Source organism: Danio rerio, chromosome 20, assembly GCF_052040795.2.
Source record: "Danio rerio strain M-AB ecotype USA chromosome 20, GRCz13ab, whole genome shotgun sequence".
NCBI lineage: Eukaryota > Metazoa > Chordata > Actinopteri > Cypriniformes > Danionidae > Danio > Danio rerio.
In genome coordinates, this window is record NC_141040.1 from 1,233,527 (window position 1) to 1,252,901 (window position 19,375).

Sequence of the window (19,375 nt, forward strand, 5' to 3'; positions counted from 1 at the left end):
CCAAACCGTAGTTATTTCAGCTCAAGTAAACGTAGCTATTTTATGTACTGTCAGTTTAGTAGTTAATTCCTACGAGTTTGTATGATTTTCACATTTTTAGGCGTCACTAAACTCCGCCGTAAACCCAACAGTCATTGGGGGATTAGCAAATCGCACTAAAATGTAAGAATGAGATCCTATTAAATCATACAAATTACGATTAGCATACGAATTAGCCACTAAATCAAAAACGAATGGCGTGAGATAGCATTGGTTTTTTCAACACAGGCTCATTCTGATTACGTACCCCTACATACATTTCTGGAGAGTGCCAAATATGTGCCAGGAGTTCGAATCCACCAGAGGCCGCTGTGTGGACTTTTGAGAGATCTCAAATTTCTCTCGCGAGTGCAATTCACACCTGCTGATCACAAGTAAATTGACTAGAGACTGACCGACCAACCCAATCTCATGCCAATTCGTAACTTTTTGATTTAGTGGCTAATTCGTATGAATTCATATGATCTAATTTGCACAATTTAGTATCATTTGCTCATCACCCAATGACGGTTGGGGTTAGGGGTGGGGTGCCACGCCATTTTAAAATTGTAAACTTTCGTACGACTAACCTCGTATGAATTAGCCACTAAACTGACAAAACTAAAAATACTTATGTTTCTTCGTGAGATCAGGCTGGACCAAACGATAACGACCCTCTACCCCCCTCATCTAAAAAGCACCCATTGACCAGCGCCCACCCCCTTTCCTAAACCCAACCGTCAGTGTTTTCAAAAGCAATCCAGAAAGAGAAAAGCCCTCGTGGCCGCCTGATTTTCAGATTTTACCACATTCTCACCCTGTTATTTACTTCTTTATCAGACTCAAACCCTGTCATTGTGGTCAACTCCTCTCTGCCTCTCAAATCCTCTGATGTACGTGACGAGCTACTAGACAAACTGGTAACAGCAGAAAAGCCGTCTATACACATGTACGTGTTCAGCTGGTAAGCTCGAAAACGAACGTCGTCCTACCGCCCCCTAGAGTTTGTTTTAAAGATTAAATGCAGACATACGTTACATAATTTGAGATCATCAGAATCGTATACAGGGGTACATTTCACAATGAGCCTGTGTTGGTTATTTTGGTCTCGAGTTTTATCCGGTCCCTCCTTCAATGCGAGGCTGTTGGGTTTGTGAAAGTCGGATGAGATAGATCAGTAACAGAAAACAAAGTTATGAGATCATTAAATCACAACGTTTCACATCATGAACATTTATTGCACCACCGTCCAATTTAATATCAAGCTTGAGAAAATTACTGGCTGCTGCTTAAAGGGACGGTTCACCCAAAAATGAACATTTCCTCATCATTTACTCACATTTATGAGTTTCCTTCTTCTGTTGAACACAAAACAAGATATTCCAATAGTATCTGGATGCAGCCTTTATGATGCAAGCTGAGATTGCATCACTCAGCGATGCAATGTCAGACACAATGCACTCAATGGAGTGAGTGACGTCACTGTGACGGGTAGGGTTAGGTGAGCGCATTAAAAAGCATTGGATGCAGCTCAGATTGCACTGCATCAGGTCTGCATCCAGACCCCTCTCAGATATTCTGCAGCCATTGACATGCAGAGTAGGCTAGGAACCAAAAATATGGAAGCCAATGTGTTTACATGCAAAAATATAAGCTAAATGTATGCGCAAAACTGGAATATCGCATAAAACATTAGCGAATAAAGCAGCGTTACCATCCAGTGAGGTAAAGTGAACAAAATGGACATCGCCTAAAAACTGGAGCAAATATCAGCCAGAGAAATGTAGTTTAGCGTGTTTGGAGAAGCCACTGTGGTGAGTTGCACCTCAAAAGATGAAGATGAAATGCAATGAATGCAATGCGGTGCTTTTTGAGGTGTTTTGGGAGCTCAGACAGATGCTCAAGACAGTTCTGGAAGGAATAATGAATAATAATACTAATACTGAAGCACTGTGATGACCGACTGATGGCCGAGGCCTCTTAGAAATGAGCAGAACAACAGTTCAAATGTTTCACAATGTGCTGGAAATGATGCAAACTCAATTAATGCATCCCATCCAGCCTGATCTCACGAGGAAATGCAAGTAATTTACGTTTTGTCAGTTTAGTGGCTAGTTCGTAATAGTTCAATCGTTCAAAAATGTGTGATTTTAAAAAGGAGGCGTGACATCTAACCTCACCCCTAACCCCAACCGTCATTGGGTGATGAGCAAACCGTACTAAATTGTATGTATTAGATCGTACGAATTCATACGAATTAGCCACTAAATCAAAAAGTTACGAATTGCCGTGAGATTGCGTTGTCCCATCACACACATTGAAATCATCATATGACCTCTTATCACAAAATCACATCACTGTTTAATGCGCATGCTGGAATTTATACGGTAAATGAGTTTCCATTAGATCATGCACATTTTTTTGTATTGAGTAAAAAGTTTGTCCTACTCGGTCATACTTTCTGCATTTTTAAAATGTATGTGCATCTTAACCTTTCCATTAATCATTTCTTTGGGGCATAATCCTATAAGAGAGAGTTTTGAATTGATTGCTATATCAGCTTCTCTGGCGATTTTATGGCAAAACCAGATTAACTTTACAACATTTTATTAACATCACTTATTTGTAATAATAATATAAATATATAGCAATAAAAGACATCAACCGCAATAAATATCTAAGATAAAAACTATAGTTTAACAGTTTTTAAGGTTTACTTTGGATAAAAATTTGAAGGATTTACAAGATATTTCCTTTAAAAGTCTCTTCAGATAAAAATCATTGTCTTATAGGGGAATTACACATACAGCAGTTGAAGTTAGAATTACTAGACCCGCTGTTATTTATTCCCCTAATTTCCGTTTGACAGAGAGCAGATTTCCTCAACACATTTCTAATCATGATAGTTTTAATAACTTACATCTCATAACTGATTTATTTTAACTTTACCATGATGACAGTAAAAATATTAGACTAGATATTCTTCAAGACACTTCTAAACAGCTTAAAGTGACATTTAAAGGCTTCACTAGGCTAATTAGGTTAATTAGGCAGGTTAGGGTAATTAGGCAAGTTATTGTATAACGATGGTTTGTTCTGTAGACTATCGGGAAAAATATAAAGCTCAAAGGGGCTAATAATTTTGTCTTTAAAATGGTGTTTAAAAAATTAAAAACTGCTTTTATTCTAGCCGAAATAAAACAAGTAAGACTTTCTCCAGAAGAAAAAAATATTATCAGACATACTGTGAACATTTCCTGAATCTGTCAAACATTATTTGAGAAATATAAAAAAAATAGGAAAAAAATTAATCTAAAGGGGGGTGAATAATTCTGACTTCAACTGAACATCTGTTTGCTCCGGCGTTGACTGTTGCTTGCCAGAGCATCTCTGTATAATAAAGCCAGCGTTTGGATCCTCACTCACTGTTGTCAGCATCACTTCACCTTACAGTTAGGTGGATGGACACACAGCTAAGGGCTGTTATTGTCCAGCTTTTTTCCTTTGTGTTCAACAGACACAAGAAACTCAAAGTCTCATCAGGTTAATGCTCACACACTGTAAATATTTGGGTGAACTGACCCTTTATAAAAAGTAAAATGAACAATTTTAAAGTTGTTTCCTACATAGAGGAACAGCTTTTGCCTAAACCTTTAATAAATATACTGTATTGCAGTATTAACATCTAAAGTTGTATGATAGATTGGGTTAAAAAAAGAAAAACAATGGTAGTTATTATATAGGTGAGGTTCAGTACGACCATGTTAAACCCATTTAAAAGCAATACATTACAACCTTGCCTACATTATTAGCATATATAAATATTTATTTGGGCGATATCAGAAGCAGTATGCATGTTCTCAGGTTAGGACTAGTTTCAGTTTAAGATCAAACCTGTACATTTCCACACACTATAATGTGATAAACAGCAGACTCAAACACTATATAATAATCTGCAATATAGCACAGGATCTGCAAGGAAACCGCATGTCTCGCTCATGTTACACCCCACATTGAAATGTAATTGTGTTAATGATAGTCTGCATGATGAAAACAGGAATATTACCCAGATACTTGAGAAGGATTGATATCACTTTACTTGAAAAGGGTGTTCATAAGACCGTCATGATGCGTTAATAATCATGACTCGACAAATCAGGAATATTAATGAGATTTTATGCATGTTTATGACAACTGTTACTGAGTGACATTCGCTCAGTTGTGTTTAAAATGCCAAGTTGACATTGATTGAGATACCTTTGTTATGACAGCTTGATTTAACCAAGACAATATAATGTCATAAACCTGACATAAACATGATTATCACAAACCAATTTTAACTGCATCATTAATCTTTATCTGATCACTTTATTTAGTAGAATACAATTAATATAACTCTAATAACTGAAGATTGTCGTTAAAAATCAATACTCTGTCAGTGTTAATAGTTAATTTTAATGACAAATTCAATTAGTATCACTGAAGTTGGCATTCATTACGGTTATAATGACAATCATGTTTATGACAGGTTTATGACAAGTATTGGTGATATCAAGGTGTCGTAACAAAGACATCTCAAACAATGTCACCGTTTAAATTGGCGACAACTGCGTGAATGACTCTTCACGTATGCATAAGAGCTTATGAACACACCTTTAAATACCAGAGAGTCTGATTAGAGTTATCGATCTCCCCAGCTGTTTTAAACAATAAAATCTTCAATTTAAAAGGCAGTTTTTGTCATCCCACAATGCATAAATACTTTACAGTTAAAACAGTTCAACTGTGACCTCACCAGACAGTGATAGCTCTGTCAGTTTTAACAGAGCAACAACAACAAAAAAAAGGTCCCACTTTATATTAGGCAGCCTTAACTACTCTGTACTTGCATCAAAATATAAATACAATGTACTTACTGCATTAATAACGTATTATTCATGTTGTGGTACTCTTAGGGTGGGATACGGGTCGGGTTAGGGACAGGTTTGGTTGTATGGAGAGGTTAAAGGTGTTCCGGATCCTCAATAGTGCACTTAAAGAAATTAAATAAAGATGTTGGTAACACTTTATTTTGATGGTCCATTTGAGTATTAGTAGACTGTCTGCTTAATATCTGCTGATACTGCTCCTTCAACAGACTAATAGGAAACTTTGCAGGTACGTGTCTTGTGTCTACTTATAATCTGATGAGAATTAGTCGGCATGTAGCTTAAATTTAACAAACTGACCATCAAAATAAAGTGACCCAGATATTATCCCATTCAGGTATTTAATCAAGCATGAGTACAAAGTAAAAACACATATTTACACAGGTATAATGTAATAAATGAATCACTTCAGTGCAAGTACATATTAGTTAAGGCCACTTAATAGAAAGTGGGACCAAAACAAAATATTAAAATAAAAAACTATCATTTTGTAAATTTGGTACGTTTTCGGGGTGAAATCAAGACCTGACATGTTACCTAGCGTACTAATATTCACCCCTTTTGATTGGTGAAAACATTTATGAAGAGTTGAATGTAGGAAACAGGCGTCCCGTTCTGGTGCCAGAGCGAACGCCGCTTGGGAAAGAGTTCACAGCTCGTAGTCAAACTTGTACTCGTGCGCTAAATAGATCCTGCGGAAGATGAGCGCGGCCAGAGCCAGCGTGAGCAGCACGATGAGGATGGCCGAGCCGGTGCGACTGCTGTCTTGAGGGAGGTGCGGGGGTGCAGGGGACGCCGGGAACACGGGGGATCTAGGGGACTGGTTCTGGGAGCGGCGCTGACGAGGACTGGGAGCTGCTGAAACTGATGGATCCTCGGCTGATGTCTGAGGAGCCACAGATGAGGATTCGGTCTAAAGCAGAAGACGACAGAGAGCGGAGATCAGTGCAGGACACACCATCACTTCCACACTACACAACAGGGGTCTCATTTATAAACATGGCGTAGACAAAAAACTGGAGCGGAAACCAAGTGTAATAAATAAACTGTTTTCACAGTTCTTGAAGAAAAAGGCACATGCTGTGTATTCTGATCAGACTCGACTCCTCCATTTTCACTTTGAGACCCTTCCTTTAGGGCGGAGGCTGCGCAAACTAGTGACAAGAAAGAGTTCAAAAGGTCATTTATTCCATAAGTGGTGACAAATCCTTTAGCTGAATCCTTTATCAAGTCCTTTAGCTGGAATATGTATTATCAGGTATGTACAGGATTGTTTTTTTTTTTTTTATATATAATAAACCCTCTCTATTTGGGATGAGTTGGGTTAAAGTGTTTTATGGGCTTTATAGAATGTAAATATATGTTGTATGTCAGTGTCAAATATGAATTTCTGTCCAGAACCTCCGTGCAGACAATAAAAGAAGGCACCAAACAGTCAAAAACAAAGAGCTGACAGACACTAAACAGCTGATGGAGTATACACTAACCTGCGCATTATTCAGACACTAGATGGAGACAAACAGTCAAAAACACAACAGAAACTAAAACAGCTGATGGAGTATACACTAACCTGTGCATTATTCAGACACTAGATGGAGACAAACAGTCAAAAACACAACAGAAACTAAAACAGCTGATGGAGTATACACTAACCTGTGCATTATTCAGACACTAGATGGAGACAAACAGTCAAAAACACAACAGACACTAAAACAGCTGATGGAGTATACACTAACCTGCACATTATTCAGACACTAGATGGAGACAAACAGACAAAAACACAACAGAAACTAAAACAGCTGATGGAGTATACACTAACCTGTGCATTATTCAGACACTAGATGGAGACAAACAGTCAAAAACACAACAGACACTAAAACAGCTGATGGAGTATACACTAACCTGCACATTATTCAGACACTAGATGGAGACAAACAGTCAAAAACACAACAGAAACTAAAACAGCTGATGGAGTATACACTAACCTGCGCATTATTCAGACACTAGATGGAGACAAACAGTCAAAAACACAACAGAAACTAAAACAGCTGATGGAGTATACACTAACCTGTGCATTATTCAGACACTAGATGGAGACAAACAGTCAAAAACACAACAGAAACTAAAACAGCTGATGGAGTATACACTAACCTGTGCATTATTCAGACACTAGATGGAGACAAACAGTCAAAAACACAACAGACACTAAAACAGCTGATGGAGTATACACTAACCTGCACATTATTCAGACACTAGATGGAGACAAACAGACAAAAACACAACAGAAACTAAAACAGCTGATGGAGTATACACTAACCTGCACATTATTCAGACACTAGATGGAGACAAACAGTCAAAAACACAACAGAAACTAAAACAGCTGATGGAGTATACACTAACCTGCGCATTATTCAGACACTAGATGGAGACAAACAGACAAAAACACAACAGAAACTAAAACAGCTGATGGAGTATACACTAACCTGCGCATTATTCAGACACAAGATGGAGACAAACAGTCAAAAACACAACAGAAACTGAAACAGCTGATGGAGTATACACTAACCTGCGCATTATTCAGACACTAGATGGAGACAAACAGACAAAAACACAACAGAAACTAAAACAGCTGATGGAGTATACACTAACCTGCGCATTATTCAGACACTAGATGGAGACAATCAGACAAAAACACAACAGAAACTAAAACAGCTGATGGAGTATACACTAACCTGCGGATTATTCAGACACTAGATGGAGACAAACAGTCAAAAACACAACAGAAACTAAAACAACTGATGGAGAATACACTAACCTGCGCATTATTCAGACACAAGATGGAGACAAACAGTCAAAAACACAAAGCAGACAGACACTAAACTGGCTGAATGGAGCATAAACTATACAGGATCGCATCTAGAATGTTAGGGGCTGTTTACACATGGGGTCTCAATTATAAATATGATGTACGCAAAAAACAGGGGCGGAGATGTGCATTATAAAAAAATCTGCGCCACTTTAAATCATCACATGGGCCATAATCATTAACAAATAAAGTGACATTTATTATGCTGTACACTCGCTTTTAAGAAGATTTCTAGGCAAATTTTATAAATCAGTTTCATCTGGACTTCAATTTGTTTATTCAAAGAAAATGAAACTAACTATTTTTAGACATTAGTATCAGTCTGTTAATATCTATAAGCTAGTGTGCTCTGAAACCGTGTCCAAATTTGCATTTAGAAGATCATCCAAAGCTTGCAGTTTGTCACTTCTGCCTAAAAACATTAACGTTTTTTTTACAATGTCACCTCATACTAACACTTACATACGCTAACTTACATTATTTATTCACCAAACAGTCCCAAACAGTTAAAAACCACAGTGTGACAGACAATCAGACACACATGAATGTGAATGTAAGTGTATGGATGTGAACGTATTCACTGACGGGGTGTTATTCAGTGGTTGTTATCTGGGAATAACATACCTTGGAATTTTACAACCAACCATGTAACTAATAAAGTCAACCTGTGAATTTCAGCAGGTGAAGATTCTGTGTGATAGTCTGTTCATGACTTCAGCATGTGATGCCTGTGGAAGTAATGAGGTGTAAGATCAGAATGAGAAGTGTTTGTGGTTCAGCTGTACCTGCTCAGCTGCAGACGTGTCCTCTGTATCTTGGTCTGCAGTCTCAGAGCTCTCGCTGGTGTTGGAAAACACTTCGGCTGCTGCTGATGAGGAGCTGCTACTGTCTGCAGCGGAGGAGCTGGATTCAGCCTGTGAACAAACACATGCTTCACCAATCAGAAACACTGCAACACACATGTGAATTACCAATAAAATGCGTATACTGGCCTAAATAAGTAGGTCACCACTACCAAATATAGATTTGGTATATATTTTATACCAAAAACATCTTGTAATGGCTGGTGGCAAGCTTTTCAAATAGTGGAAAAAACAACATTTAAATGAAAATGTTCTCTTGCAAATCTCCAGCGTCTCTCTGAGTTGTGAGTTTGTGAAATGTGTGTGTTCTGTTGGTGTGACCGCACCTTGAAGTTGATCTGCTGTGCCAGTCTCTGAGGGTCAGCGGGTCGAAGGTCACTGTCAGGAGAGAGAGGAAGCAGAGCCGAGCGCATACAGCTGCTGCACGCCTCACAGCAGAAATCCTGAGACCTGCCCAACACACACACACACATACACACAGCCAATTAAACCCACATGGACGGACGGATGGATACACGGATAGATGGATGGATAGATGGATAGCCAGATTGACAGATAGATGGACAGACGGACGGACGGATGGAATGGATAGATGGATGGACAGACAGATTGACAAATGGACGGACGGATGGATGGATGGACAGACAGATAGACAGACGGAGGGACGGACGGATGGACGGATGGATGGACAGACAGATTGACAAATGGACGGACGGATGGATGGATGGACAGACAGATTGACAGATAGATAGACAGACGGAGGGACGGACGGATGGATGGATGGACAGACAGATTTACAAACAGATAGATTGACAGATAGATAGACAGATTAATGGACGGACGGACGGATGGATGGAGACTGATGGACAGGCAGATTGACAGATAGATAGACGGATGGATGGATGGATTGATGGATGAATGGACAGACAGATTGACAGATGAATGGATGGATGGACAGACAGATTGATAGATAGACAGATGGACAGATGGACAAAAGGACAAATGGATGGATGGAAGGATAGATGGATGGACAGACAGATTGACAGATAGATAGACGAATGAATGGATGGACAGACAGACTGACAGATAGATAGATAGACAGATGGACGGATGGATGGATAGACGGATGGACAGACAGATTTACAAATGGACGGACGGATGGATGGACGGACAGACAGATTGACAGATAGATAGACAGACAGAGGGACGGACAGATGGATGGATGGATGGAGGGACAGACAGATTGACAGATGGATGGATGGACAGACAGACTGACAAACAGATTGACAGATAGATTGACAGATAGACAGATTAGTGGACGGATGGAGGGATGGATGGAGACTGATGGACAGACAGATTGACAGATAGATAGACGGATGGATGGATGAATGGACAGACAGATTGACAGATGAATGGATGGATGGACAGACAGATTGACAGATGGATGGACAGACAGACTGACAGATAGATTGACAGAAAGATAGACAGATGGACAGATGGACGGATGGACAGACAGATTGACAGATAAATAGACAGACAGATGGATGGATGGATAGATGGATAGCTAGATAGACGGATGGATGGATGGATGGACGAACGAATGGACAGATGGATGGATGAATGGATAGATGGACAGACAGACGGACAGACAGAAAGATAGATAGATGGATAGACAGAAGGATGACGGACAAACAGACAGACAGATAAATAGAGATAGATAGATAGATAGATAGATAGATAGATAGATAGATAGATAGATAGATAGTAATTAATTTTTAATTTTTAAATAATTTGGATGTATTTACAGTAGGAAATTAACAGTGCTGTCCACTGCGCCACCGTGTAGCCCTAACCGCAGCTTTATGTGCCGTAAATAAGTGCACAATGAGGGAATAGAAAAGCCCAAAAACATGTTAAATAACAAATCCACAAGCAGAACAGCAGGCTGATGATTCTAGAGTTGATCCCACAGACCTGCTCCTCTAGTTTTCATGTCCTGGTATGTGCGTGTGTGTGTGTGTGTGTGTGTGTGTGTGTGTGTGTGTGTGTGTGTGTGTGTGTGTGTGTGTGTGTGTGTGTGTGTGTGTGTGTGTGCGTGCGTGTGTTGGAGGTGGCTGTTTAATCAGCACGTGTTGATTGGAAATGAGCCGCTGATGGCAGCAGTCACACGCGTGTTTCTTCTGAAGGACTCAGCATGTCCACACACGTCCCAGCAGCACCTCTCAGTCTCCAGGGCAGATGAGGAGCCTTTATCATGAAGCTGAAGACTCTTCCTGTGAATATTCAATTTCCCCAGTGCTGTTCAACGAGGAGAGGATTGAACAGCAGACGCTTCAAAACCAACAGCTTTAATAACTCTGCTTTAGTCTTTGCCCCAATGAGAGTACATAACATTTTACAGGATACTAGTATTGTATGGTGAGAGACAGTGGCTAGGTGGTTAGCACTGTCGCATCACAGCAAGAAGGTTGCTGGTTCGAGTCCCAGCTAATTCGAGCTGTGTGTGGAGTTTGCATGTTCTCCCCGTGTTGGCGTGGATTTCATCCAGGTGCTCCGGTTTCTACCACAGTTCAAACACATGCGCTATAGGGGAATTGGGTGAGCTAAAATGTCTGTGTGTGAATGAGTGTGTATGGGTGTTTTCCAGTACTGGGTTGCAGCTTGAAGGGCATCCGCTGTGTAAAACATATGCTGGATAAGTTGGCAGTTCATTCTGCTGTGGCGACCCCTGAATTATAAAGGGACTAAGCCAAAGGAAATTGAATGAATGAATGAATTTACTTATGTATTTCTTGCGCTTAATATATATATATATATTTCTCTCTCTATATATAAATATGTATATGCAGGGCTTGACATTAACTTTTTTTTGATCACCAGCCACTGTGGCTAGTGGATTTCCAACGTTACTAGCCACTTGCCATTTTTAATAGCCGAATGTACGGGGTCAACAGTGTCCTGAGATTGTGAAACAAATAAATGATTTAAAAGTGTAGATTACAGGTTTCTAGGCTCAAAAGTAAAATAAAAAAATTAACAAAAATGAAAAATATCTCAATCTATTTGTTTATTAATCATTTAATTGGTTTATTTTGTGCTAATATTTCCTTTGCTTAAGCTTTAATACATGTATAGTTTCTATATGTATTTTAATTATTCCGTCTATTTTCTTTTCATGCCTGCTAAATTGTTTATTTATTACTTTTTTTTAATTTGGTAAATAAAGCAATGCTACTGAGACCCGGAAAGGACGGAATGGTGGAGAAAAAAAATGGGTGAGAGAAAAAAAAAAAACGAGTGAAAAAAAAACCCAACGCAATCTCACGGCAATTCGTAACTTTTTGATTTAGTGGCTAATTCGTATGAATTCGTTTGATCTAATTTGTACAATTAAGTAAAATTTTTGTTGCCATGGTGTTTAGTCTTTATTCCTGCTGAATAATGGAAGGAAAAAGAATATAAATAAAGGGGTAGAAGATCTTACTTTTTGGCGAGAGCTTTTCTCTCCTCAGGAGTGTAGTCCAGAGATCCGATCGCTCCTTCTCCTTTAGTCGGCATGAATCCTATAATCGCTATTAAAGCAGTCCGGACTGACAAACAAAACATTCAGCTTTAATTGAAAGAGTGATCACTGATACAAACTGAAAGAAAAAAAAACATTGAGCATTTCTAAGTGTGCCTCACACAGGTGAGTGGGCTTGCCAAACCACCAGTAGAAACACTCTTCTCTCCATATGCACCAGACACTGTAAGCGCACATATAATGCGTCTTTGCAAATGATCTTTTGGAAGTAGTTTGAACAGAACTGTGTGTAGGTATAGTGTGTCCACAGTCATGATATAAAGACAATAAGTCTCTTTTTTATTTTCCTTACATCATAATAGGATCCAAATCCCTCCCATTTTGAGCCTGACCACAACGTGACATAGGAGTGCGGTTTGCCCAACCACTGAATTGACTGCCAGCCATGTATTAGTTCTACTCATTTGAAAAGAGTTTTGAACTCAGTGTTGAAGGTATTGAGTTAATTAAACACCTCATTACTTCAACTTAAATGGAGTAAGTTCACAGTACTCATGTAGATTAGTTTAACTCAAATGGTTTGTAGCAGTCAGTTTCCTCAAACAGTTTGAGTTGCCTTAACTTATTGGGTTTTACAGTGCTCGGTTAGTTTGAGTTCTCGTCATTTATCGGGTTTTACTATGCTCAAATTGCTTCATTTACTCAAATGGATTAAGTTCACAGTACTCATTAGGATTAGTTTATTAAATTAAATGGTTTGTTGCAATCGGCTTCCCCAAATGGTTTGACCCAGCTAACAAATTTAGGTTGTAAGAACGTTCTCATAACGTTATCTGTAACGTTCCAAGAATGTTGAAATGTCCAGTTTGCTTAATGTTGCTAGAACGTTTTTGATGGTTAGGATAACGTTGTTACAACGTTCCTAAAACATAAATTTCCACTAAAATATAACGTTCTAAGAACGTTTATTTGGAATGTTCCAAGAACGTTAAATTGTCCAGTTTGCTTAATGTTGATAGAACGTTTTTTTATGGTTAGGATAATGTTGTTACAACATTTTAAAAACCTAAATTTCCACCAAAATATAACGTTCTAAAAACGTTTTGCATCAACATTATGACAACGTTTATGAAGTACAAATAACTTCATAAGAACTTTGTTCTAAGAACGTTTTTTACAACGTTACAAGAACGTTAACAACGTTATGACACCCTTCTAAAAACGTTCTATTGATAACTTTTTGTGCTAACATTTCCACAACTTTTAAAGAACGTTAGTGAATGTTCTGGGAACGTTCCCTGTTAGCTGGGGAGTTACTCTTACGTTTTGGGTTTTACAGTGCACAGGCCAATTTATCTTATAGTATTGTCTTTTTAAAAGTATGAATCTTGCATTAGGTCGACAAACACTATTCAGTTTTCAAGATGGTATTATACAACCCCAAAATAAAGAGACACTCACTGCTCCAAGATGGCTGCCACGTCTCCGGATGGTGACCAGAAATACTCAGACAGATCTTCTTCCCCACTTCAAACCTTCCGTTGGGCTGAGGAGAAGAAAAGTGGTAACACTTTATAATAACTACACACTATAAGTCATTTATTAAGCATTCGCAAATAGTGAATTCATAATCCGTTAAGCATTAACTCTACTGCAGTTTATAACTGCAGCTACAAATGCTCTTTTCTTGACTTATAACCATATTTAAAATGTGCTTAATAATTGTATTTTCATACTTAGTAAATGATTTATTTTTCATTACTAAATTAAGTATCGCATTATTTACAACATAGTTGCATTTAAGAGTAGTTGAGGGTTTTTAGGATCATTCAGAATGAGTTAGTAAATAATTTAACAATTGAAGCAACATCTTAACACATCAGCCAGGACATTAAAACATGGCCACAAATGGGTCTTTTGAACAGACCATGACCCTAAGCACACTGCCAAATTAGTTCAAATGTGCTTTAAGGACTACAGAGTGAATGTTTTGGAGTGGCCATCACAAAGCCCTGATCTCAATCCTATAGAAAATTCATGGGCAGAGTTGAAAAAGCTTGTGCGAGCAAGACAAATCTGACTCAGTTACAGCAATTCTGTCAGGAGGAATGGGCCAAAACTCCTGCAAACTATTGTGAGAAGCTTGTGGAAGGAGACCCAACACATTTGACCAAAGTTACACAGTTTAAAAGCAAAGCTAAAAACATAACAAGGAAAAAATTAAAAAGGGTGTAAAAACATAAAAATTATAATTAAAATTAATTTATCTTTCTATTATAGCAATACTGTCTCAGTTGGATAGAGCAGTGAAAAAGGCGGTGTAATTACAGTGAGCAGTATGATGCTGGGGGGCTTCATGGGGTATTCAGGAGGAAGAACGATCCGGCCGTGATAAACTCCTCCATCGAAATCAGAGTCTGGAGGTCCTCGAACGGAGAAGTGCCACTCGAACAGGTTATCCTGATCAACACAAGACAGTCACACTGAGTATAATAACACTGCAATTACTGCATGCAAGCTTGACTTCAACATGGATGATCACACACAGAGTAATAATCTAATCTGAATCTTCATGCAGATAAAACAAGCTCTCCATGCATAGGCAATAAATGCTCACAAATCGTTTATGGATGTTCCTCAAAATGACAAAAACCTTATTTGAAATCTGTGTGAAATCAAAAGGAGTACAATGTTTATCTTGCTAGCTCATATTGTCTCTTTAAATTGAATAATTAATCAGTGTAAGTTAAAAGTTTGAGTAAAAAAAAAAAGGTTTGTTTTGGTAATCTTCAATCAAACTCTGAGCATCTGCTTCTGTGTTTGGAGTGGTTGTCTTTCTGTTGATGCCAACCTGAGGGTTGCTATAGCAACTGCATATTAATGTTCCTAACCACGCCCCTCTTACTGTTAGTTTGCTACAAGGAAATGATGCACAAAAGGAAAGCCCCACCCCCTACTCAATATTCCGTTTCAGTTGGAAGCACATCAACATACTGAAGTCTCAGCAACTTCTGGTTCAGCCAGATTCAGTACACTTCAAAAGTCTGAAGAATAATCAAGCTATTTAAAAAATAATAAAATGCTTTTAATATCTTGAAATAATTAAAGTCTATTTGAATAATGAATTATATAAAATGATAAAAGTATTTATGTAACAAGTTAATGAATAAAATATAAATTACAACTGTTGTTTTGCATTTTAACTGCATTTTGTGCATTAAAAACTTACATTTAATAACACAACAAATACACATTTTTATAGTTTAATGTTGACTGATTTAGCGTTTTAATAATAGAAGTTACAAAATGAATCCTAATTAAATATAATTTATTATCAACTTCAGATTTTTGATTGACATCAAACTTTTAAAAGATCATAATAATTATAAAAAAATTGATGTAACAATTCAGTCAATTAAATATAACTAATAACTGTTTACATTTACATAACAACTAGTTACGTTTATAATATTCAACATCAAACATAATAATCGCAAAAAATAATACTAATTTTCATAGTCGAATATTCAATGTTTTAGCATTTTAACAGTTCTTGACAGTTCATAGTTACACGATAAATCATAATTATTTCAATAGAATTGATCAACTTGATTGACTTCAAATTCGGATCAATTCAAATTTATGAACAATTTAATAAATTAAATATAAATAACTCCATTTAAATAACAAGATGCATTTAAAACGTTTAACATTTATAATACGAACAACAATGAATAATACTAATTGTCAGTCTAATATTCATTGTTTCTTCTGAACATTTACAGAATTAAACATTCTGTAACTTCTGTTATTAAAACGTCAAACAAGCAAGACACAAACAGCGCTACAGAAAACACACGTTTCACATAAAGTTACACACTAAAACAGATGATAACGCATGAAGAAACTCCCAGAAATTCAATTCCTATAAATAATAAAGTCTCACCTCCAGTGGCTGAGCGTGATAATGTTCTGTGGGGTCACGAAGCTCTGCCGCCTCCTTCATCAGCCTCTTCACAGCTAACACACACACACACACACACACACACACACACACACACACACACACACACACACACACACACACACACAGTATTATTAGTTTACTAAATTTGAAAATTTGCCTAGTTTAACAAAAGCAGGGTTTATTGAACAGAGAATGGTCAGGCAAGCAACGATCAACACAAGGGCAAACAGATGTATACAGGCAGATCCAGAGTCATGCTCATATAACAGGCGGATGGTCAAAAGGCAGGCAGCAAACAACGTAAAACAAACAAAACAAAGCAAAGGTCAGACACGGAAGGCAAGGAAACCACGTCGTGATGTTCCCAATTCAGCATAACAAGACTCAGCCATGAGAGTGAACGTGTCAAGGCGAGACAGACGTGTGTGTGGTATAATCAGTACAAGAGCAGCTTCAGACTTTGAGCAGGTGTGTGTGTGTGGTGCATGACTGGAACTTGTAGTCCATGTAATGGTGGATGAGTGCATCTGAATGCAATGCTCAACACAGGTTGGAAATTTACTTGCGGTGGTGGCAGAATTGAAACACACCATTTACCTACAGCACATAAATAGTTAACTACAAACACACACATTTATTAAACACACACACACACACACACATTATATACACTCAGACACACATTACAAAGACACACATTACAAAGACACACACGCACACACACATTCATTAAACACAACCCCATTACAAACACACCCAATCATTACAAGCACTCATTTAAACACACACACACACACACATTACACTCAGACACACATTATAAAGACACACACAAACACACTCACTCAATACATACACTCATTTAAACACACACACACACACACTACACATACAAATGCATTACATACACACACATTACAAAGACACACACACACACACACACACACACACTACAAACACACACACTCACACACATGAAAAAGACACAAACACACACACACACGGAAAAGACACATGCATCAAAATGACAAGCATACACTACAAACACACACACACACACACACACACACACACACACACACACTACTAGCACACAAAATAAAAAGACACACACACAAACACACTACAAAGACACACATTAAAAACACACATAAATTACAAACACGCACACAATCAATCATTTATTACAAACTAATATTCATTACACACACACACACACGCACACACACCTGTGACTGCGGCTAGTAACGTAAGTCTACCGTTAGCTAGCTCGACACAGTGAAAAGACCGGCTGGACGGATGGATGAGTGCAGATGTTATGGTGTGGTTTATAGCTCGCGACAGCAGTGTGTGTGTGTGTGTGTGAGAGAGAGAGATAGAGATCAGAGGTTTGACTCACCTGGACTCTTCAGGTTGTATTTGCTCTCCATGATGCTCAATAATCCGGCGCTCGGCTGATCTGCGCTCCTGTGAGTGTGTGTTTATCCGCCGAGTGTGTGTTGTGTGAGCTCTGCCAGGTGTTTATCTAGAGCTGTAACCCTGACGTGGCAGCGCGCGCGGTGTGTGTGTGTGTGTTTTTACACACTTTCGAGATGAAATGTCTCAGATGTCACATGAAGAAAAAATGAAAACAGGAAGTAAACTTGTATTTTACAACGGAAAGCTTTATTGATGCGCCTGACAAGAACAACAGTGAGATTTGACGTCATGATTTTATGTTTTAAAAGTCTCCGTGAACCGGACGTTACTGAGACTTTTATTTCAGTATGTTGATGCGGGTTGACGTACTTCCAACTAGCTGTACGTATGCCCTGTGTAAAATGTTTAAATGTTGCTATATTTCTAAACAGCAATAAAAAATTATATATAAAAAACATATTTTAACTAAAACGAAATATTGAGTAGGGGCGGAAATGTTTTGTAGAAGGGATAACGTTATTTTTTTTTAAAAAGAATGGGATTGTTAGTAAATGTTGAACTATGGTTATAAATGCTGTATGTATTGTTCATTATTATAAATTTTCTCATTATTAGATTTTGTATACTTCCACTATGTGGTTTAGACTCAATATCAGTCCAAAAATATTAGTGGGGTATATGCACACGGACTTTTATTTTCAGTCAGCCAGCCTCAGGGCTTCCGGTTAATTGTCATCCCATACAAAATAAGATCTGATTTCTTTAAAAAAAATCAGTGATCTTCACTGCCTGGCTAAGATAGGATATAAAGTGGGTATCAGTCCAAGCAAGAAGCACTGCATTAAGTTATATTTCCCCCTGCCATGTCTTTAAAATATGGAAATTAATTTTACCTCAGTATTTTCAATGGAGTTTCTGCGCTCGCCTGCGGGTAATGATGGTGCCTGCGTTTAAACTGTCTTTCGTCTCTTTTTACGGTTTAACAACTAAATTAATGCTTTAGTCTATTGAACTGAATGCATTTTAATTACATTACAACATCAAGGCTGTAAAAGGAACCTTATGAAATTGAAAATAGTCACATAAAGATCTCACAGGAAGTTCATCATTGGCACTAGCTGTGCATAGAGCCGACAAATATTAAAGATTACATTTTTACATTAAAGCTATTTCGTGTTATAGTTACAGGATATGTATGCCTGCGAACACAAAGGGGGAAAAAACAGAATCTAAACAAAAATAATAAAATATGCAGGAATAAAACGGGAAATTGTCAAGAGAAGCTTTGTGAAGTCACGAATGGATGAACAAACTTTAATCTGTTTCTTGATTTAAGAAAAATTAAAGTCAACCCTGCTTATGCAACAGAATCAGATCAACCCGTTTAAGTGTTATAATAATAAATGTGAAATAAATTATGTGGAACGAAGAATGTAACACAATAATAATTTTGGAGTGACTAGTAAAATAATGGGCAGCCATCATGAAAATCTGCGAACATAATTGTATTAAATATAGACTTACTACAATTAACTCCGCAATTTAATTCTGACAATTATTATAAAATACTGAAAATACATATTAGATTCTTCAAGTAGATGGCGGTATTCGGCAACCAACCGGTTGTTGCTAGAAGGGATACAGCAACGGACGGAAGTTAGCGAGAATTATTTGTTCTATTCATTAATTTATACGTTAATTTTATTTTATTAACGTCTACCCCTACTTCAACACTAAACCTAATAATCACGGTAATGTTAAACCTGTAATTATACCTAGCATTATTCATAT

General features: G+C 37.8%; 2 protein-coding genes across 4 annotated transcripts in view; both read right to left on the reverse strand.

The window, feature by feature from the left end:
* Window positions 1-19,375, reverse strand: part of lats1 (large tumor suppressor kinase 1) — a 777,671-nt gene that overhangs the window by 685,613 nt on the left and 72,683 nt on the right. The gene's annotated exons all lie outside the window — the stretch shown is intronic.
* On the reverse strand, window positions 3,827-17,804 carry ube2j1 (ubiquitin-conjugating enzyme E2, J1). Of its 3 annotated transcripts, none has more exon segments than NM_214767.1 (8): window positions 3,827-5,859; window positions 8,598-8,726; window positions 9,002-9,125; window positions 12,160-12,265; window positions 13,660-13,744; window positions 14,527-14,658; window positions 16,145-16,218; window positions 17,565-17,776. In NM_214767.1, coding segments are annotated over 8 exon segments (945 nt in total). In that variant the 5' UTR covers window positions 17,596-17,776; the 3' UTR covers window positions 3,827-5,595.